The sequence below is a fragment of the Vulpes lagopus genome, chromosome 2 (genome assembly GCF_018345385.1).
Source record: "Vulpes lagopus strain Blue_001 chromosome 2, ASM1834538v1, whole genome shotgun sequence".
Lineage (NCBI taxonomy): Eukaryota > Metazoa > Chordata > Mammalia > Carnivora > Canidae > Vulpes > Vulpes lagopus.
This window is the reverse complement of record NC_054825.1, coordinates 107,053,106-107,072,431: the sequence shown is the minus strand read 5'-3', so window position 1 is coordinate 107,072,431 and position 19,326 is coordinate 107,053,106. Positions and strand designations below refer to the sequence as shown.

The 19,326-nt window shown below is 41.5% G+C and overlaps 1 protein-coding gene across 1 annotated transcript in view; it reads left to right on the top strand.

Moving 5' to 3' along the window:
• The window catches only part of PRKN (parkin RBR E3 ubiquitin protein ligase), a 1,299,677-nt gene extending 1,283,725 nt beyond the window's left edge, over window positions 1-15,952 (top strand). Inside the window, exons 11-12 of the mRNA XM_041744985.1 lie at window positions 8,232-8,349; window positions 13,780-15,952. Of these exons, the coding sequence (XP_041600919.1) occupies window positions 8,232-8,349; window positions 13,780-13,892 (231 nt within the window). The 3' untranslated portion in view covers window positions 13,893-15,952. The remainder of the gene's footprint in view (window positions 1-8,231; window positions 8,350-13,779) is intronic.
• Window positions 15,953-19,326: the final 3,374 nt, after the last annotated feature.

Below are 19,326 nucleotides of genomic sequence, written 5' to 3'. Positions count from 1 at the left end.
TGAACATTAAACACATTATATATGTACATACGTAATATAAAGCAATATATCAAGCACATGCAAAAAAATAAAATAAAAAATAAAAAAATAAAAATAAAAATAAAAAAAACAACAAACAAAAAAAAGCACATGCAATTTAAGGAATAATAATTTTCAAGAAATAAAGTGAACACACATGCATCCCACCCACCATAAGAAGCAAAACTTCAAACAAATCTCTGACATCTGGCTGTGAGCTTGTCACCAGCCCACCTCCCTCATGCCCAAGGAGACCCCTGCCTCACCTTGTATCTGAATCACCTTTTTTTTTTAAGACTTTATTTTTCTTTTTTAGTTTGAGAAAAAGAGGCAGAGAGCACAAGCAGGGGGAGGGGCAGAGGGAGAAGCAGACTTCCCGCTGAGCGTGGAGCCGAACATGGGCCCTCCATCCCAGGACCCCAAGATCATGAGCTGAGCCAAAGGCAGACCCTCAACCGACTGAGCCACCCAGACGCCCCTGTGAATCACCGTCTGTGTGTCTTTAGATTTTTAACATGTGTGTATGTTTTCTTACTATCTAGTTGAGTGTTTTTAAAAGCACAAATACTATCTTATCACAAATTTGTGTTTCAACTTTATATGAAAGAAATCATGTAGTTTTTGCAACTTGTTTTATATTCCTTCAACATTATGTTTTTTGACATCCAGTGTGTTGATGTGTATTCCTGAGCCCGTTCATTTTCAAAGATGTGCAGTGTTTCATGGTTATAAATATGCCACAATTTGTATTTCCAGTGAATTGTAGATGGGCACATTGGTTGTTTATATTTTCTTGCTGTTATAGCCAGAATGCTATAGACATTCTTGTAACCACCTATCTCCTGGAACTGGAATTCTTAATGCATGATGCAAGAGAATTCAGGGGTCCATAAACCTGGATGGGGAAAATTTCATTGTGTTTTCATTAACTCCTTACTAAAATTCAACAGTTCCTTCCATTATGAACAGCGACCACAAACTACAATAATTTTAGCACTACCTGTGGCTCAATCCAATAGAAGTTATTTATGTTTTCATATCAAGTTATAGTTGTTACAGATATCCTAAAATATCAGTTATGCTCATTACTTATGCTAATGGTAATTTTACATCAACCACTAGATCCTGCTAACTCATTTGTTAGCAACAACAAAATGCATACAGTACTTTGTTTAAAAAAGTATCATTTAATAACCGTATTTCGTGATAGTTTGCAGTCTTCAAATTTTATATTTTGCAGTTTAAAACACTGATAAGTCCAAGGACTGCCCAAAGGAACCAGGGCACAAAAAAAGAAAAGCTAAGAACGCCACTCTAGACCAGGGGCAGGTATATAGTAATGGCCCTTGATAAATAGATGTTCACACCCTACTCCCTGGCCCCTGGGAATATGGTACCTTACCTGGCAGAAGGGACTTTGCAAATGTGATTAAAAGGTGATTCCTGGGACACCTGGGTGGCTCAGGGGTTGGGCGTCTGCCTTTAGCTCAGGGCATGGTCCCGGAGACCCAGAATCAAGTCTCACATTGGGCTCCCTGCATGGAGCCTGCTTCTCCCTCTGCCTGTGTCTCTCCTCTCTCTGTGTGTCTCTTATGAATAAATAAATAAAATCTTTAAAAAAGAAAGAAAGAAAGAAAGAAAGAAAGAAAGAAAGAAAGAAAGAAAGAAAGAAGAAAGAAGAAAGAAAGAAAGAAGAAAGAAAGAAAAAGTGATTCCTAGGGACACCTGGGTGGCTCAGTGGTTGAGCATCTGCCTTCAGCTCAGGGCGTGATCCCAGGGTCCTTGGATGGAGTCCCACATTAGCCTCCCCGCAGGGAGCCTGCTTCTCCCTCTGCCTGTGTCTCTCCTCTCTCTGTGTGTCTCTCATGAATAAATAAATAAAATCTTAAAAAAAAAAAAAAAGGTGACTCATAGATGATCCAACAGGGTCCAATCTAATTGCATGAGCTCCTAAAAGAAGGGAACCTTTCCCAGATGAAATCAGAGAGGTGGGGTAGAAGAAGAGGCAGGAGAGATTCAAGCAGGAGAAGGAGGCCACCACTGACTGCTATTATTGAGGAAGGGAGCCAAGAGTTAGGGAATGAAGGCAGCCTCTAGATCCTGAGAATGGCCCCCCATTTGGCAGCCAGCCCGGAAACAAGTGCTCAGTCCTGTAGCTTCCTGCAGCTGAATTCTACCCATAGACGATATGTAGCTGAATGAACATGACAATTCAATAAAACTTTGTTTACAGCATAGTGGCAAACCAGACTTGGCCTATGGGCCATGCTTTACCAACTCTTTCTCTAGATTATAGTTCACTTCACACCACTGTGAGTACCAAGCTACTTGCAACTGTTTCTGCCACTTTATACTTTCTATATTTCTGTACTTCCATTTCTTGCCTTCTTTTTGACTTTGTTTGCTTTCCCCATTAATTCTACTTTTTCCTTGTTTAGAAGCAAAATACTCTCTCTTTTCTTTTAATGCTTACACTAGAAATTTAAACATATCTTAAGGCAACAAAGTCAGTGACCCTCAGGCCAAATATTATAAGCACCTTAGAGCCACTTAATTCTTTTACTTATATGCGACTCTTGCCTGCCCAGCATTTTAGTTCTACCTTGATATATTTTTTACCTTCATACTTTTAAACCTATAAATTGAACATGATTTTGATAGTTTCATATAGTCAATATTTGCTTCGATTTACCACACAGTACCATTTTCCTTGCTCACAGTTGCTTCTTGTGACTCAGGTCTTCCTTTGGACTTTATCCTATTGGTTGTGCCTTTCGTGAAGGTCTGTTGATGAGAAATATCCTGTATTGGGGCGCCTGGGTGGCTCAGTTGGTTAGGCGTCTGCCTTGGGCTCAGGTCATGATCCCAGGACCCCATGTCAGGCTCCCTGCTCAGCGGGGAGCTTGCTTCTCCCTCACACTCTGCCCCTCCCCCTGCTTGTACTCTCTCACTCCGTCAAATAAATAAATAAGAATCTTAAAAAAATAAAATAAAAAGGAAAGAAATACCCTGTATCTTATGTTTGAAAGGATTTTTATTAATACTTATTTTGAAAATTAATCTTGCTTGTATATAATTCTAAGTAGACTGGTACTCTTTCAGTACTCTGTGGATATCATACTGTCTGCTAGCATCCATGGGTTGAGAAATCTGCCATCAGAATAATTGTAATTTCTTTGTAGTTAATCTATTTCCTTTGCCTCTCTGTCTTCAATACCGTTTCTCCTGCCTGCTCTCTGTTATCTTTGTCCAGGACTCTAGAGAAGTGTTGTACCCTCTCGCTCTGTCCCCACTAACTCCTACTCTCTTTTTCATATTTTTTGACCATTTGCTCTCTGATCTGCAGTCTATGTAATTTCTCCAGCTTCATCTTCCAGTTCACAAATTCTCCTCTCATTTGTATTTCATTTGCTATGTAATTCATCAACTGGGTTTCCAATTTCTAATCATTGGTTTCTTTGTGTTCAGAAAAAATACAACAAAGAAATATGTTTTTTTTTCAAAGCTGCCTGGTTAGTTGTAATAGTCTCCTATGTCTTCACCAAACTTCTCATGCTTTTATTCCTTTGAGCATATCAAGCACATTTATTTTGTACTCTGTATCTGATCACTCCAATATCTACAGCCTTTGCTGGTTAGCTTCTTCAGTTTTGTATTTCTGCCACTTTCACTCATGATAATTCGTTTTTTCCTGCACTAGATAACTTTTTTTATTGTGATCTTGGGCTCTTTGGAACTTTATTTGGGTGATTTTTTTGGAAGTTTGGTTTTTTGAAGTGCATTGCTCTATGGAAAATAGTTTTGCTCCAGCCAGGTTCCTGGGTATGCTACCAGAGTATCCGGAGTATTTCAAATTAAATTCTTGGCTCAGGTTATTTATTTAGCTAATCAGTAATATGAATTCCTTTCAAAAATCTTGTGTATGAGGCTTAGTGATTAGGAATTTTCAGGGAGACTTTGTCTCTCCAACCTGCCTCACCAAAAGGCTGAAGGCAGCACACAGCCTTATTAATTATTTATCAATTCTCTCTTCTGGAAAGATTTTTCCCCCTAATCCATCAGGTGAAGATGTCACCCCTTGGGAGTCTAGGTTGTCCCTGTGTAATTGGAAAATTTAATTTCACTTTCCACCCTGCTGTGGCCCAAGTTTTCTCCATCTATACTCTCAGGGCCTGAAAAGACCCAGACTCTGGGCTGCCTGAGACCAGGAAAACAGCCCCATCACAAACCCCAGATTCTTCCCTCCCTTAACCAGAAGGATCTTCTCTTTCTTGTTCCAGCCACCAAGGATTTCCTTTATGTTTCTATCAGATCAGCCATGCATTAAGCAGTGATTTTCCTTCCATATTTCATCCAACATCTTTAGATGTATAGGCCAGGGAGAAATTGCACTTAGTGGACAGTGTGCCATACTGCTGAAAAGCAGCATTTTGAAATAAGTTTTTAGTAAGTAACATTACCTACTTCTCTCATCCAGACACTGCAGTAAATAATTTTAAAGCATTGCTTTAGAGTTACAAGCTCCTGGACCTTAAAAAGAAAATCTTGGAACATATGGCTGGGGGATGTATTTGCTGTGTATCACTGAGTATTAGTCCCCCCTATGAATCTGAGCTGATTGGAAGATGTGTACTTAAGATCCAAACCTACTCACTAAATCTTGCAACCGATCTCATTAACCACGGCTTTATCACACTGTACTCTCAGCCACGAGTGGCCTGTAAATTGTCCCAGATCCAAAGGAAGTTCTCAATACCTGTAGTTGTTCTTAGCCATTAAACTTACTCTGTTATATCCTAACGAAGTATTAACAAATCAGATGACACCCTCTGAGTTATAAAGGAAGTTTCCTTTGTGAATGGGATTTCTCTAATGCAAAGAGATTTGCTTCACTGCAAGGATCACCATTAGGATGCACCCCATGTGCCCCACCTGGTTTTGGGGGCTTTATTCCCAAATGATTATCATGTTAGCATCTTTGTGGATTATGTCATTTCTTCATTCACTGAACTAACATTTACTGAGTGCCTATTGAGTGCCTCCTAGGTACCAGGCACTATGCCAGACACTGGAGATGTGAGGAGGACACAAACGTGATCTTGGCTCTGGGCAAATTCACTTTCTATTGGAAATAACAGAAATAGAAACACTAATTACAATAAAAACCACTGAATGCTGCAAATGAGGTATAAGCACAGTTACTTATGTCCTGATGAGCACCAGGTGATGTATTGAAGTGTTGAATCACTACATTATACACCTAAAATTAACACAATTCTGTATGTTAACTACACTAGAATTAAAACTTTTTAAAATTAAAGTTATTTGTCTCATGATACATTGTTCTTTTTTGAGATATAATTGATATGTAACATTATATTAGTTTTAGGTGTACAACATAATGATTCGATATATATACATATGTATAATGATTACCACTGATGTAGTTAACACCCATCACCATACAAAGATACAAGATTTTTTCATCTCATAAGACCTTTTAAGATCTACTTTCTTTGCAACTTTCAAATATATAATCCGGTGTTGTTAACTACTTTCATTCCCAAATCCCACCTCTGGCCACCATCAATCTGTTCTCTGTATCTGTGAGTTCTGGTTTAGATTCTACATATAAGTGAGATCATATAGTACTTGTCTTTCTCTCTGACTTACTTCACTTGGCATAATGCCCTCTGGGGGCATGCATGTTGTCACAAATGGCAGGATACTGTTTTCCATAATGGCTGCACCAATTTACATTCCCATTCCCACCAACAGTGCACAGGAGCTCTCTTTGCTCCACATCTGCCAACACTTGTTCTCTCCCGTCTTTTTGTAATATCCATTCTAACAGGCATAAGGGGACATCTCATCGTGGCTTTGATTTGCATTTCCCTGGTGATGAGTGATGTAGAGCACCTTTTTATGTCCCTGTAGGCCATTTGTATAAATTTCTTTGGAAAAATGTCTGCTCAGATCCTCTTCCCATTTTTAAAATCAGATTGCTTGGTTTTATTGTTATTGACTTATCTGAGCTCTATATATATTTTGGATATTGACCTCTTATCAGGTATAAGATTTGCAGATATCTTCTCCCATTCAGCAAGTTGCGTTTTCATTTTGCTGGTGGTTTCCTTTGCTATGCAGAAACTTTTTAACTTGATGGAGTCCCACTTGTTTATTTTTGCTCTTGTTGCCTTTGCTTTTGGTGTCTCTACTAAGACTGAAAAAAATTAACATTTTTTAAGTATTTAGAATCTGACAGTGAAATGCTAAAAGTTGGATTCATATGTGGGGTGAAGGATTCTACTCACTAGATTCTGCATCTTCTCTAGGTACCTCACTGCACCAGGGTGATCAGAGGATGCAATACTAACTGAGGCTGTATCACTCTCACCACCTAGAAAACCTGCTAAGCATGATGGTGCTTGACAGAGTTTGATTCTCAAAGCGTAATGTTATCTGTGTGTGAGCATCTCTGGTTTGGGTTTCCGTCCTTCAGGTTTTCAAAAAAATTTTTAATATTTTATTTATTTATTTGAGAAAAGGAGAGAGCGAATATGTGCACACACAACTGGGGGTTGGGGTGCAGATAAAGAAGCAGACTCTGCTGAGAAGGGAGCCCAATGCAGGCCTCGATCCTGGGCAATGGGATCATGACCATTGCTTAAGGCAGATGCTTAACCAACTAAGCCACCCAAGCACCCCCAGGCTTTCCAGATTCTTACATTTGATGAGCATTGATGCTGCCGTATATGATTTAAGCATCCTGAAACTGGCACTTGACCTTTAGTAATTACTCAGAGGCTTCATCTGCAAAATAAGTTTGGTATCTATTAGAAACCCTGCTGTTTTCTCTAGGTTATTGGGAGGAGCAACTTAAATAACAAAAGTCAAGTGTAAAACATTATAAATTTGTAAAGTTTTATCATTATTATTATTAGAGTATTATCAGAGTATTAGAGCATTTAATGATATTTGATTTCTTCACTAATTTATATTTGAAGTTAGTTTTAGTAGTTTCTTAACTTAAAAATTGCTCTGGAAATATTTTTAAATAGTTATAAGTAAATAAAGTGACTTGCTTGCTCATGTTAATTTTAAGGCATAGAAGAAAAAAATTTTTGAATACAATAGAGGCAAAAATGGAGGGATTCTGTTTGGATTAACATGTTGAAATCTTTGTAAATATAGACCTAGACCACAAGTCTCTTGTACTGAATCCAAAAATGTACCAATCCTTTTTCTGCACATGTCATTCAGTCCTGAAGTAAGCAGAAGAGACAGCAGTGTCTGAGTGATTAGACAGGAACAGGATGAGAATCTGTGTGGTTGCATGAAACCCCTCCTCCTCTTTGTGCAGAGAGTCAGGAATAAGTCAGTCCCGTAACAATAATAATATTAGCAAACATTTCTGAGAGCTTGCCTGAGGTATTCATATTATACACGTGCCAGATGCTAGTTCCAAGCCTTTAAAGAAATTCCATCAATCCTTAATACCCCCCAATGCACTAGGCATTGTTTATTTCCATTTAAGAGATGAGAATTTTCAGGTGAGGGAGTGTCTGACAGGGTCCCACCTGATGGAGCTGGGATTGGAGCCCAGGCACCTATGCCCTGAGCCCACAGTCTTCACCCCTGGCTCTGCCCAACTCCCTCTGCCTTCTATGTCATGTCAACTTCATTTCCTTCTTCTGGCTCCTATCTCTTCTGTAACAACATTTGGAGCTCCCCATTCTCCAGGTGTGAGAATGAAAGGTAACAAGACATAGAAGGATATCAAAACATCCCCCTTTCCAGCTTTGGGCAACTTTTTAACTCATCTAATCATTGATGTAAAAGAAAAACTAGTACACTTGCCTGACAAACCATCGGACAAAGAGGTGTCTGTAGAGCATTTATCAACTTGCCTGCATGTTTAACACCTGATAGATGTTTTTTATTAAAGTTATTCAAACAACCAAAGAAAGGATCTCATGCTATAAAATCAAGACATGTTTTCTCAGCTTATAAGCAAAGACCACATGCCAAGAAAACTATGTTCCGTGCATGTCAGGCCTTGCCCACCACTTGTCAAGTGAGTTTATGTTTGAGTTTCTTGCCTGAAGGCACTTCCATCTTTAAGAATTTCCTGGACCAGTGTCTCAAGGAATCTACACTTCAACCCCAACACAAAGATCTGAGTTTCAACTCTTTCCATCTTTATTCTGCAGGCCTACAAAGTTGATGAGAAGGCAGCAGAGCAAGCTCGGTGGGAAGAGGCCTCCAAAGAGACAATCAAGAAAACCACCAAGCCCTGTCCCCGTTGCCATGTGCCCGTTGAAAAAAATGGTGAGTCTGGGGTATGGAAAAAGTGAGGATTTGGAGAGTTCTTGGAAAGCGTGAGCCGTGTGGTTATAACAAGCAAGAACTCTTGGAGGATGTGTAACTGAGTAGCTCAGCACTCAGAGAGGTTGGAGCCATTGGACATAATGCAAATCTCACTCTCCCAGGTCAAGTTTCTTAACTGCTTAAGCCCGAGATTCTCTTCTGTCAAACAGAGATGAAAACAGCAGCTGCCCCACAATAGTAGAATCATGAGATATCACACATGGCAGATACTCAGCCAAGTGCCTGGCTTAGACAATCAATAAACACCAATTGCCATTATTATTATTAATTATTAATATTAGACACTTTTCATCTGGTAAGTTGTCCACCAGCATAGTCAAATATATATATTTGCCCAATATTTCTCAGAGTATCCTCCATGGTATTCTGACATCTAGAGTTATTTGTAGGGAAAGGATTATAAGGTCATTCCTATTCGATGTCCCTCTTGGATAATAACAACACAATTAACTTTTATTGAGCATTTACTGGATGCTTGTCCTAAGTTCCCTACAAATATCCAATCCTTTACCACTCACAGAAATCACAATATATTCCCATTCACAATATACATTAGCAATTCAGGATTCCTTTCGTAAAGAAATCCGTGTGATTTTGTTTAATTACCTGGTTCCCCAATTTTTTGGCCATGAAATTCCTTTTTTTTTCCCCCTTCACACCAATTTGTATACCTTTGAACACCAGCATGCTCTTTGGGCTTTGGTTTCTCCATCCTTCTGTGGGAGATTTAGAGCCTCATGTTATCGTGACACTTGCCTGCTTCATTAAAATATCCTTTACATGAGTATGTTTCTCAATAAAGCTATTCCTTCTGCCCTTTACCAACTACTCTCTGAATTTTAAGAATGTGAAGTGATCATTTGGAGATGCCTCTGGAAGCTGGGGTTGAGATGCCTTTTAGGAGCTCATGTAGAGGCCCTACGTGGTGTGGGTTAATGGGCTTAGAAACATGGGATCCATACTCTGAACAGTTCTCTCCCTAATGACACTCCCTACTGGCACTCCAAGGCCTGGTCTCCCTCCCTGACACACGCAGCCACAGTGATACCTCCTTATAAATAGCTGTGGGGAATGGGAGAGCCTGTCCTCCCCACTCCTGTCCTAATGGACAAAGAGCCCTGTCCTCACTGAGGAACACAGAGGGAGGCCCACTCAGCTCCATGATGGTGCGCCCAGGCTTGTGGCTACAGCTGTTCCTCCCGCCTTGAGCTTCCGTGGCACTGGTGTCATGTTGCCTATGGGTGGTCATAGCCTCTCTCTCTCTGCCCTGCAGCACTAGCCCACATTCAGGGTTCTGCTTTGGGCCACTCTGATACCTCGCACCAGCCAGCGGCGTACCTATTGCCATCCATCCTAGGCGTGCCAACCAGCATAAAGCCATCCCAGCCCAGTGCCCAGAGCCCATTCCGAATGTGAGGTAGAGGCCACAGCACTGAGAAATAAAAGAATGAGATGAGATGAGAAATGACGCAGCACCGGGGACACCTTTCCCCACATTCCCCTCACTGAGCATGAACTGCACCTAGGTGGGAGGCTGCGAACAGCTGGCTCACCCGGCAATCTCAGGATGGGCCTGCGAGCCTCTCTTTCGTCACATGTGTCCTTTAGAAGGTCTTCGTTAATGCAAACAAGAGAGTGCTGACACATCCCTGTGCAGCAGGAACAGTCTCAGCTCAGGCCAAGTCCCTGGCTCTGAAACAACAGTCTCCTAGAAATAAATAAATAAATGGGTACAGTGAGTCAGTGCATTCCTCTGCGTGCTGGAATGTGCCTGGAAGGTGGGCTGGCACACGAGGTATGAAGAGAGGACATCAGTGGAACCAGGGCAAGAACTCTTCCAGTCCTCGCTGCTTGAGCAGTGCCCTGTGGGCAACGGGAAGTCAGAAAAGATGCAGAGACTCTTCACGAGGGAGGATGTGCAGTGCTGATAAACATGGGCCAGTGCTCCATTCATTGCACACGGATTTCAAGAATGTAAACCAAATAGTAGGAGACCATTCTGCTATTACCAAAGGTCATGAGCCTTGCTTTTTTATCCCCTGAACACCCCCCGCCCCAGAAAAGCACTGACAAATACCCATTGAGTCAAAAAGTAGCTAGTAAAAGGGATCACGCATAAGCAGATATTTGTATTAAAATATAATAGAGAAAGCAAACTAATAGAGCACAAAAGCCGGAGGGCTAAGAGTTGCCTTCCTGAAAGAGGTGATACCTGAATAGAGAACTGAGGGGTCAGTAGAGATGAGCCTGTCAAGGGAGCCAGAGGGAAGCCTTAGAGGACGGCAGCCCTGCAAGAGCAGGGAGTGGAGATTGGAGATGCTGGGTGTGCAGGAAGCCCAGCGGTTGGGAGTTCCAGGTGAGGCAGGGCAGGAGCAGGTGCACAGGATGGAGGGGACATGAAGGGCCAGAACCTGATTTTGTAAGACGGGGAGCCATTGCAGGTGCGACACCTGGAAGTGATCGGGTCAGACCTGCCTTCGATCAGACCCCTCGACTCCCCACCCCTTGCCCCCACAGCCCTGGCAGGTAGGTGGCCCTGACCGAGTCACGTGCTACATGCTCTAGAATGGCTTCCTGATCTGCTATTTCTCTGAAATACCATGATTTACTATACATGGAAAGCCCTGATTATTCACCTAGAGATTTTTAACCTATGAGCAGAAAAGCTGAAACCTTAAGCTTATTAATAATAAGCTATTATTAATCTAAACTGTTTTAGACCATATGACAGACAAACGTGAGCTCTGCAGGCAAGAAAAGCTGGGTTCATCATTTCGTTCTCAAAGGACGCTCATGGCCTAGGTCACAGTCCTCTGAATCCCAGAAAGTCCTTCTTCCTGCAGCAAAGCCTCAATGAAAATGAGGCTCATTTCCATTTTAAAGACAGGCTAAGCCTCCTCCTGTAATCTTCAGTCCAGGAAAGTGTCTTCCCTCACTTGCACCTCAAACAGATGAGACTCTGCTTCCATTCTCTGATCAACAAGTGCCTGTTGCCTGTTGAGTCTCCCTTTGGGTCGTTCAAGAACTTCTGTTCTCATTAAACCTAATGAAAGACTCGGTGCTGATGGGCAGAGGCTGGACTTTTCGTAAGGTTTTAGGCATCAGCCAGGGGACTTTCCTCTCATAGGAGAAAAGTCATAGTCATAATTTATTTCTTTAAAGGCCCACAAAGTCTGGTGAAGCTGTCAGCAGCTTCTTGCTCGCATTTACTTTTACATTAGCAAAGCTTTAAATTAGAATCCCTGGTGCTTCTCCACATCACGGGAGCTAGCATACTGCCTTGCATATATATATCAAGCAACAGGGGAGGGAAAGAAAGTTAATAACATGAATATTCTCTCTCCCTATTTCCTTTCTTCTTATTCTAAAGAGCCATCATGGTTCTAGTTTCTATAATAAGATCTTATTTGTAATGTTAGTATTCCATATCTATGAAGATTTTGGCATAGTAGGAAAACATTGTATTATTTACATCATAAGCATGTAATCATTTAATATGTGTTGAAAATTGTACAGCCGTGCAATTGTGTAATCCTAAATGAGATCTAGCAAGATGAAAATATCATAGCTGAGTTTTCCCCTTTATTTTATGAATATTTATAATTTCTAAACAATCTTGAAAACCAACCAAAAAGAAGTAGAAAAGTAAGGGATTTTAAATGACCTTAAATTGGGACGCCTGGGTGGCTCAGCGGTTGAGATCTGCCTTTGGCTCAGGGCGTTAACCCCAGGATCTTGGATGGAGTCCCATGTCAGGCTCCCGGCATGGAGCCTGCTTCTCCCTCAGCCTATGTCTCTGCCTCTCTTTCTGTGTCTCTCATGAATAAATAAATAAAATCTTTTTAAAAAATGCCCTTAAATTATCCTAAAACAAATTCCTTTAGTTACATATTCATAAATATTTTAAATCAGTGGAAGTTCTCATGCCATGTTTCTAATGATAAAAATGAGACAGTACGGAAGCAATTACCTGGAAAATTTGGCAAGAAAAAAATGACTTAACAAGATAATTGGTAAAATTGAATAATAGAGCACATCTGATGCTGTGTTGAATTCAAGCAAAGAACTGCTTTTGCCTGAATTATCTAGAAACTGACTGAATTTCTGCACTCCACTGCAGCCGTGATGTCTGAGCCCCAGAAGCAAATAAGAAATGAATTTAACAGGGATCCCTGGGTGGCGCAGTGGTTTAGCGCCTGCCTTTGGCCCAGGGCGCAATCCTGGAGACCCAGGATTGAATCCCACGTCGGGCTCCCTGCATGGAGCCTGCTTCTCCCTCTGCCTGTGTCTCTGCCTCTCTCTCTCTCTCTCTCTCTCTCCTCTCTCTCTCTCTCTCTGTGACTATCATAAAAAAAAAGAAAAAGAAATGAATTTAACAAATACAGGAAGAGGAGGTATCCCACAATAAATCCTGGAATAAGGGACCCTTCATTTCATGCTGCAAAAGCCCCATTCTAGGAAAGAACAGATCCTGGTTAAATCTCAGGCTTTACCACTTAGAAGTACTTGACCTTGAGAAAATTCTACAGCGGAGTAACACTCCCACTTACTAGGTGCTTTTGAGGAGTAAATTAGGTAATCCACCCAGCGTGCCTAGTTTCCCCCATCTGCTCATCTTAAATACCATTTCAAACAGCATTAAGGAATGTATTGTTCCCTAAATACTTTCAGTACTGCTTTCCCAACTCCCATTTCATGAATTTTGCCAAGGCAAGTAATAGTATATATACTGTGTTAAATTATTAAGTGTATTAACATCTCTTTAAAACATGAAACAGTACACATTTCAATGAGGAATTGACCCCTGCTTGTGAAAACAACACATTTGTCTCTAAATCCCATTTCAGGAGAAGTAAATAGACTCAGATTTATAAATAAAATTTGGGGCAGCCCAGGTGGCTCAGCGGTTTAGCGCTGCCTTCAGCCCAGGGTGTGATCCTGGAGTCCCAGGATCAAGTCCCACATGGCGCTCCCTGCATGGAGCCTACTTCTGTCTCTGCCTCTCTCTCTCTCTCTCTCTCTCTCTGTCTCTCATGAATAAATAATATATATTTATATATATAAGATATACATTATATATAATATATAAATATTATAAAATATAAAATATATAAATATATAATTTTATTTATATATTTTTATATTCTTATATATTTGTATGTAAAATATTTTACTTATTTATTTATATAGAACTTGTCCTAGATGGGAGTGGCGAGCTCTACCCTCACTCCTTTCTTAGTGGATGCCCTAACTTCAGAATGCCCTGGGATTGTGGGTGACATTCCCTTGGAAAGTCCTTTCTTAGACCAGTGTGTTGGGGTGGGAAGGATGTTCTCCAGATGTTTGCCCGTGTCCTTTGTCTGCCTGCAGGAGGATGCATGCACATGAAGTGCCCACAGCCCCAGTGCCAGCTGGAGTGGTGCTGGACCTGCAGCTGTGAGTGGAACCGGACCTGCATGGGGGACCACTGGTTCGACGTGTAGCCCTGCGAGCAGGCGCCCCACTGCCAGCCAACTTGGAAATGTACAGAGTCCCACAATTTGCTGCTCTTTCTCCAAACTCTCTCTTTCTCTCCCCACCCCCCCCAGGCACACACACACACACACACAGACACGCACGCACCCCTCAAATCCCTTCCCAATCCACAAAAACAAAGTTACAGGAGAAGCTCCTGGATCCCTTCCTTGGTGCTCATGAAAAGCAGCACGAAGTATTCTCAGGCGTCAGCCCTCAATACACAGACCCCAGAGCGCAGATGGAAAGTGCATTCCACCTTTTGTATGGATTGCATTCTCCTGTGAATTCCAGTCAGGCTGGATTTAAGGACAGAAAGATTTCTCAGGTTTCATTTCCTGCATTTGACCTTCAGCGAAGATTGGGAAGAGGCCATCAGTGAGGAAATAGACTGGAGAGACCAGTGTCGGGGGTTCTCTGTAAAACCGAGGGCAATGGGTTCCACAGCCCTATTCCTGACTTTAGGAGCAATGCTCTTATTTAAATTTTCAGAGAGTATCTGTTCCCAAAGAACCCCAGGCAATAGTCAAACTCTGTGTTTATCCCTAAGGATTCTACCTTTATATATTGCATCGGTGTAATATCAACTATGCATAAATCAGCTTGTCAACTAGTGAGAAATTAGGAAAGTTAATTTGAATGTTGAAATTATAGAAATCAAAACTTCGTGTGCTTTCATTCCATTTAATTATTTGAGACCTCAGAAAGAAATTGTTTTTCTGAAAGTGTTACAAAGTCTATAATTTGATTTTAAACCTTCATTTTGCAGCTTGGAAGAACAAGCTAGTATATCTGGCTTCACTGTACATTTAATGGGTAAGGTGCCTATAGAGGAGACGTTTTTGGAAATGGCTTTATAATGATTCTCAATGTTAACAAAAGTGCAGGGTGTTAAAGCAGAAGTCTTTAAAGCAGGAGCATGGCGAGGGCGGGCAAAATGAAACCAAGACCGATTCTATCCCAGGGGGGTCAGTGCTCTTTCTGCACCTGCTCTGTCCCCCATCTGCATGCCCCAGGGGCTCTGCTCCCTGAATGGGTTCCTCCAAGAGGAGCTCTTCTCTAGAACAGTGGAGTCACACTAGAATATTTCCTCACATTGAAATGGATTCAAATGGAGTGTTTTCATCTTTTTTTTTTTTTTGAGACATTCACAACACATCAAAAAGAGATGTGTTTACACTATGCAGCAAACCTCATCTTCTTATAGCACAGTGTACAGATGAAAACCTATAACCACCATCTTCTGTTCTCATTGTCTGTCTTCTCGGGGATTCTCTTTGTAGACATAGCACCAGAAATCCTTGCTGGGGAAGGAGAGGTAAGGACCTTAGAATATTGCTCGAGAATGTCTGTCCCTCTATCCCTAACCATTCTTCTAGGCTCTGTTTAGAAAATCCAGCCTACCCCAAAGCTTCCAGAGTCATGTCAGGAAGCCTTAAAGATCATAGCAAGGGAACGGAGAGCCAATATCTGTGAGCATTACTGACAATCCCAGCAAATAGCTTCTGACACTGACCTGACAGGACAAATCAGATGGCTCCCTGCCATGTGGAACACCCACTATTTTATATTCACTATAACTTTTGGGTTTAGTGATGCTGTCGTGATTGCTTTCCTCCAAACCGGCATGTTGTGTTGGGTGCGTGAAACCCAAACAAGGTTTGCTCTCATGGGTTCAGGCATGATAGAAGCTTCTGGGGCTCTCTGCTCCTTTCCTGGTGGTGGTCTTTTTTCTTTTTTTTCTTTTCTTTTCTTTTTTTCTTTTCTTTTCTTTTTTTCTTTTCTTTTTCCAGAATAGAACACTGAAACAAGTTAAAGAGAAAAACAGCCTCTGTAAATGAATGGGAATCACAAACCACTATAAATGAACACGTTTGAACATGAAATGTGTAACCAAATGTGAATATATCAAAAGAATAGAAATAAAATCTTTGCAGAAAAATCTTTATTTTTCTCTGAAATGTGTAAAGGAATATTTGACAACTATGTCTAAGGCTGTACTCAAATTATCAATAAAAGCATCAAAAGAGCTTTTGAGTCCATCTCTGAGGGTAGATTTTCAGTAAATGCTCAAAGTGTGGGAGGGAAGCCCAGGACACCTCGCTCCAGGAGCCTCCCTCTTGCCTGAAGGGATCGCCTGGTGAGGCAACAGGCATTTTTATCTAAAAAGCAAACCATTCAATTAAAAAAATCTGTTACTTTCCTGCTTTATCAGCAAACTTTTCTAGTAAATGTTTAAAACAGAAGTTTGAGTCAGGAAAAACTACAAGGATTTTCTCTGTAATGTCATTTCAGAAAAGCTCAGTGACTTTGCATTGCTCTCAACGTGGGTGTGTTGACACTGCATTTCTTTAGAACTGTTTCAGTGGCTGAAATGAGTGACAATGAGCCTGTGTTTGAGCAATCTGGAATGGAACATTCTTGGAGAGCTCCTATCCATAGATTAGGGAAGCCACACACCATGAGGGCCCATTGGTGCCAAACACCACAGGAAATACTCTAAAGAAACACAAAGTTTCTAGGAATGATGGCCCTGGTATTGACACTCATCTCCAGGGTGTAAATTAGAGAGTTGAGATTGTGAATGGAAATGAATAAACACAGATGTGGAATGCTTATTTGAAACAAAACAGCAGATGTGGGGAAAAGCCAACATCATTGGCCTTGTGGAGCATGTGCCTCACCACCATCCTTGCTGGGCCATTTCTGGTACCATGGAGAGTATTGATGCCAGTTTTTATTTTATTATTTTTATTTTTTATGCATGTGTGTTTTTAAGATTTTATTTATTTGAGAGAGAAGGAAAGCGAGCACTAGTAGGGGGAGGAGCAAAGAGAGAGGGAGAGAAAGAATCTCAAGCAGACTCTGTGCTGAGCATTGAGCCTGATGTGGGGCTTGATCCCACGATCCTGAGATCATGAACTGAACTGAAACCAAGAGTCGGACTCTTAACAGACTGAGCCACCCAGGCACCCCTCGATGTCAGTTTTTAAAAGAAAACCCTACTTCAATACAACATTGAACTCATCTCCCAGTTACCCACTATGAATAAACTGTTGGCCCACAAATATGTAAAAATTTTCTCTGCAGTTTGGATAATCATCCAAAAAAGAAAAAAGGTGAAAAATATTGTCGAGACGACGTTTGGCACAAAGATGGTTGGTGCTGCCTTGATAGGCCCACTGTGTTCCCCAATCTCATCATCTGATGTGTAGACCGAGAGAATCAACTTTGTCAGCATCAAGAGGTACCGGGACCCCAGAAGATGGATTCACACTAATCCAACTCATAAGAGAACAAAGTATAAAACCTAGAACATCAATTTAAATGTATATTTACAATGAGAAGTTCGTGTCCTGATCTTCACACATGATTTTCCATCTGCCTAGAATCTTTACAACCTCTTTCTTCACACCCTTCCTGCTCTGGCTGGCCAGCCTCAGATCTTCATCTAACCAGCTCCTCCAGAAACACTTTGCTCCTCATCTTGACCTTCACCGAGGGTCCTTCCTGAATGTTCCTATATGGTGTGGTATACGACTTCCCACGCCATAGCTGTGTGGTGTTTTTCCCTTTATCAGCAAATTTTCCAGCTCTCCACACAGCAACTGAGTGTCCTTCAAGTCAGTTTGATTCAGACATGAACGACCCAGAGGAAGTGTCAGACCCCGCAGGTAAGAGCTCAGTTCTGTGACACCACCCCCACGTCAGACATGACACAAGTCCCAGGTTGCCAGCTGTACTTCTCATTGGCTGGCTGTGACTCTGGGGCCCCCATCAACCCCTCCTCGGGCTCAGTACCTCACTAGAATGACTCACAAAACTCAGGAAAGTGCTTTACTATTAGCGGCTTGTCATAAAAGAATCCAAACTCTGGGATGGCTAAATGGAGAATTGCATAGGACAGGAATGGGAAGGGAGGGGATGCATGCACAGAGCTTCTGTGCCTGCCCCCTACAGGGGCACCACCTTCCCTGCACCAACTGGGAAGCTCTCTGAAACCCCCTTGTTTAGGGGTTTCTACAGAGGTTTCATTAAGTAGGCATGATTGATAATATCTTTGGCTGTGAGTAATTAACTCCATCTCAGCCTTCCAGGGATGGTTGGGGATTGGAGCTGAAAGTTCCAGGCCTCTAGTCAAGTCTTGGTTTTTCTGGCAAGCAGCCAACATCCTGAAGCTACCTGAGGCCCCCCAACCACAGACACTTCATTAGCATACAAATGATTCTCATCACTCCAGAGATTCCAAGGTTTTAGGGAGCCATGTGCCAAGAACCAAATATATATATCATATATTTATTTATATTTATTATTATTTATATTTATTATTTTTATAACATATATATATGGCTTCTTTTTTTTTTTTTTTTTTTTTTTTTTGAGAAGGAAAGTCCAGGAGCCAGGAGAGGGGGAGAGGCAGAGGGAGAAAGAGAATGTCAAGCAGACTCCACACCCACCACAGAGCCTTTCTCAGGGCTCGATCTCACAACCCTGAGATCATGATCTGATCCAAAATCAAGAGTCCGACACTTCACAAATAAGCCATCCAGGTGCCCCATATATAGCATTTATTGTGTAAGACTTTATTCATTTATCCCCCTAGGAGCAGATAAGAGCATAACTATGGTATTCATCTTTGCGTCTATAACACCTAGCCCTCGGCTTGCCGCAGACCAGGCTCCATGGCTTAAGAACTGCAGTTTTGAATTCTGAGCAAATCTACATGGCAAATGAAACAATGAAAAGCTTCCTTGCTGGGACGCCCAGGGCGGGGGGCTCAGTGGTTGAACGTTTGCCTTTAGCTCAGGGTGTGATCCCAGGGTCCCAGGATCAAGTCCCACATCGGGCTCCCTGCATGGAGCCTACTTCTCCTCTGCCTGTGTCTCATGAATAAATAAATAAAATCTTAAAAAAAAAAAAAAAAAAAAGCTTCCTTGCTGAGCCTAGACTCAATGCTCAGTGACTTAGCTGCTCAATGTGTGAACAAGGAACTCCTGGACAGGTATGTCATTTTCCATCACAAATGTACATCTGACACAGGCCAGGAACCCCTCGTCTCAGGTAACTTTACCTCAAAGAGCTTCTGAGCTATATGATGGAAGGATTCTACTTTTAAAGCCCCTATTATGACTGTATTGCCCTCCTCCTTCTCACTGCCCCAGGTGAGCTCACCTGTCCATTGGATGTTCTTGAAGACTCTCCAGCTGTACAAGCAAAGGCTCACGGCACTGTTTTCCTTTCTATAGATGGTTTGTTTAGTCCGTGATTCTGTGATTTTTAATTTCAACTCAGAGGAACTTTAGCATCAAATCTCCACTCAGTATGCTTTCCCTGTAGAGTTTTCCTTGTGTTTTTATTTTTATTGTAATATAGTAATTGCATTATTACATGCTTGTTACAGAA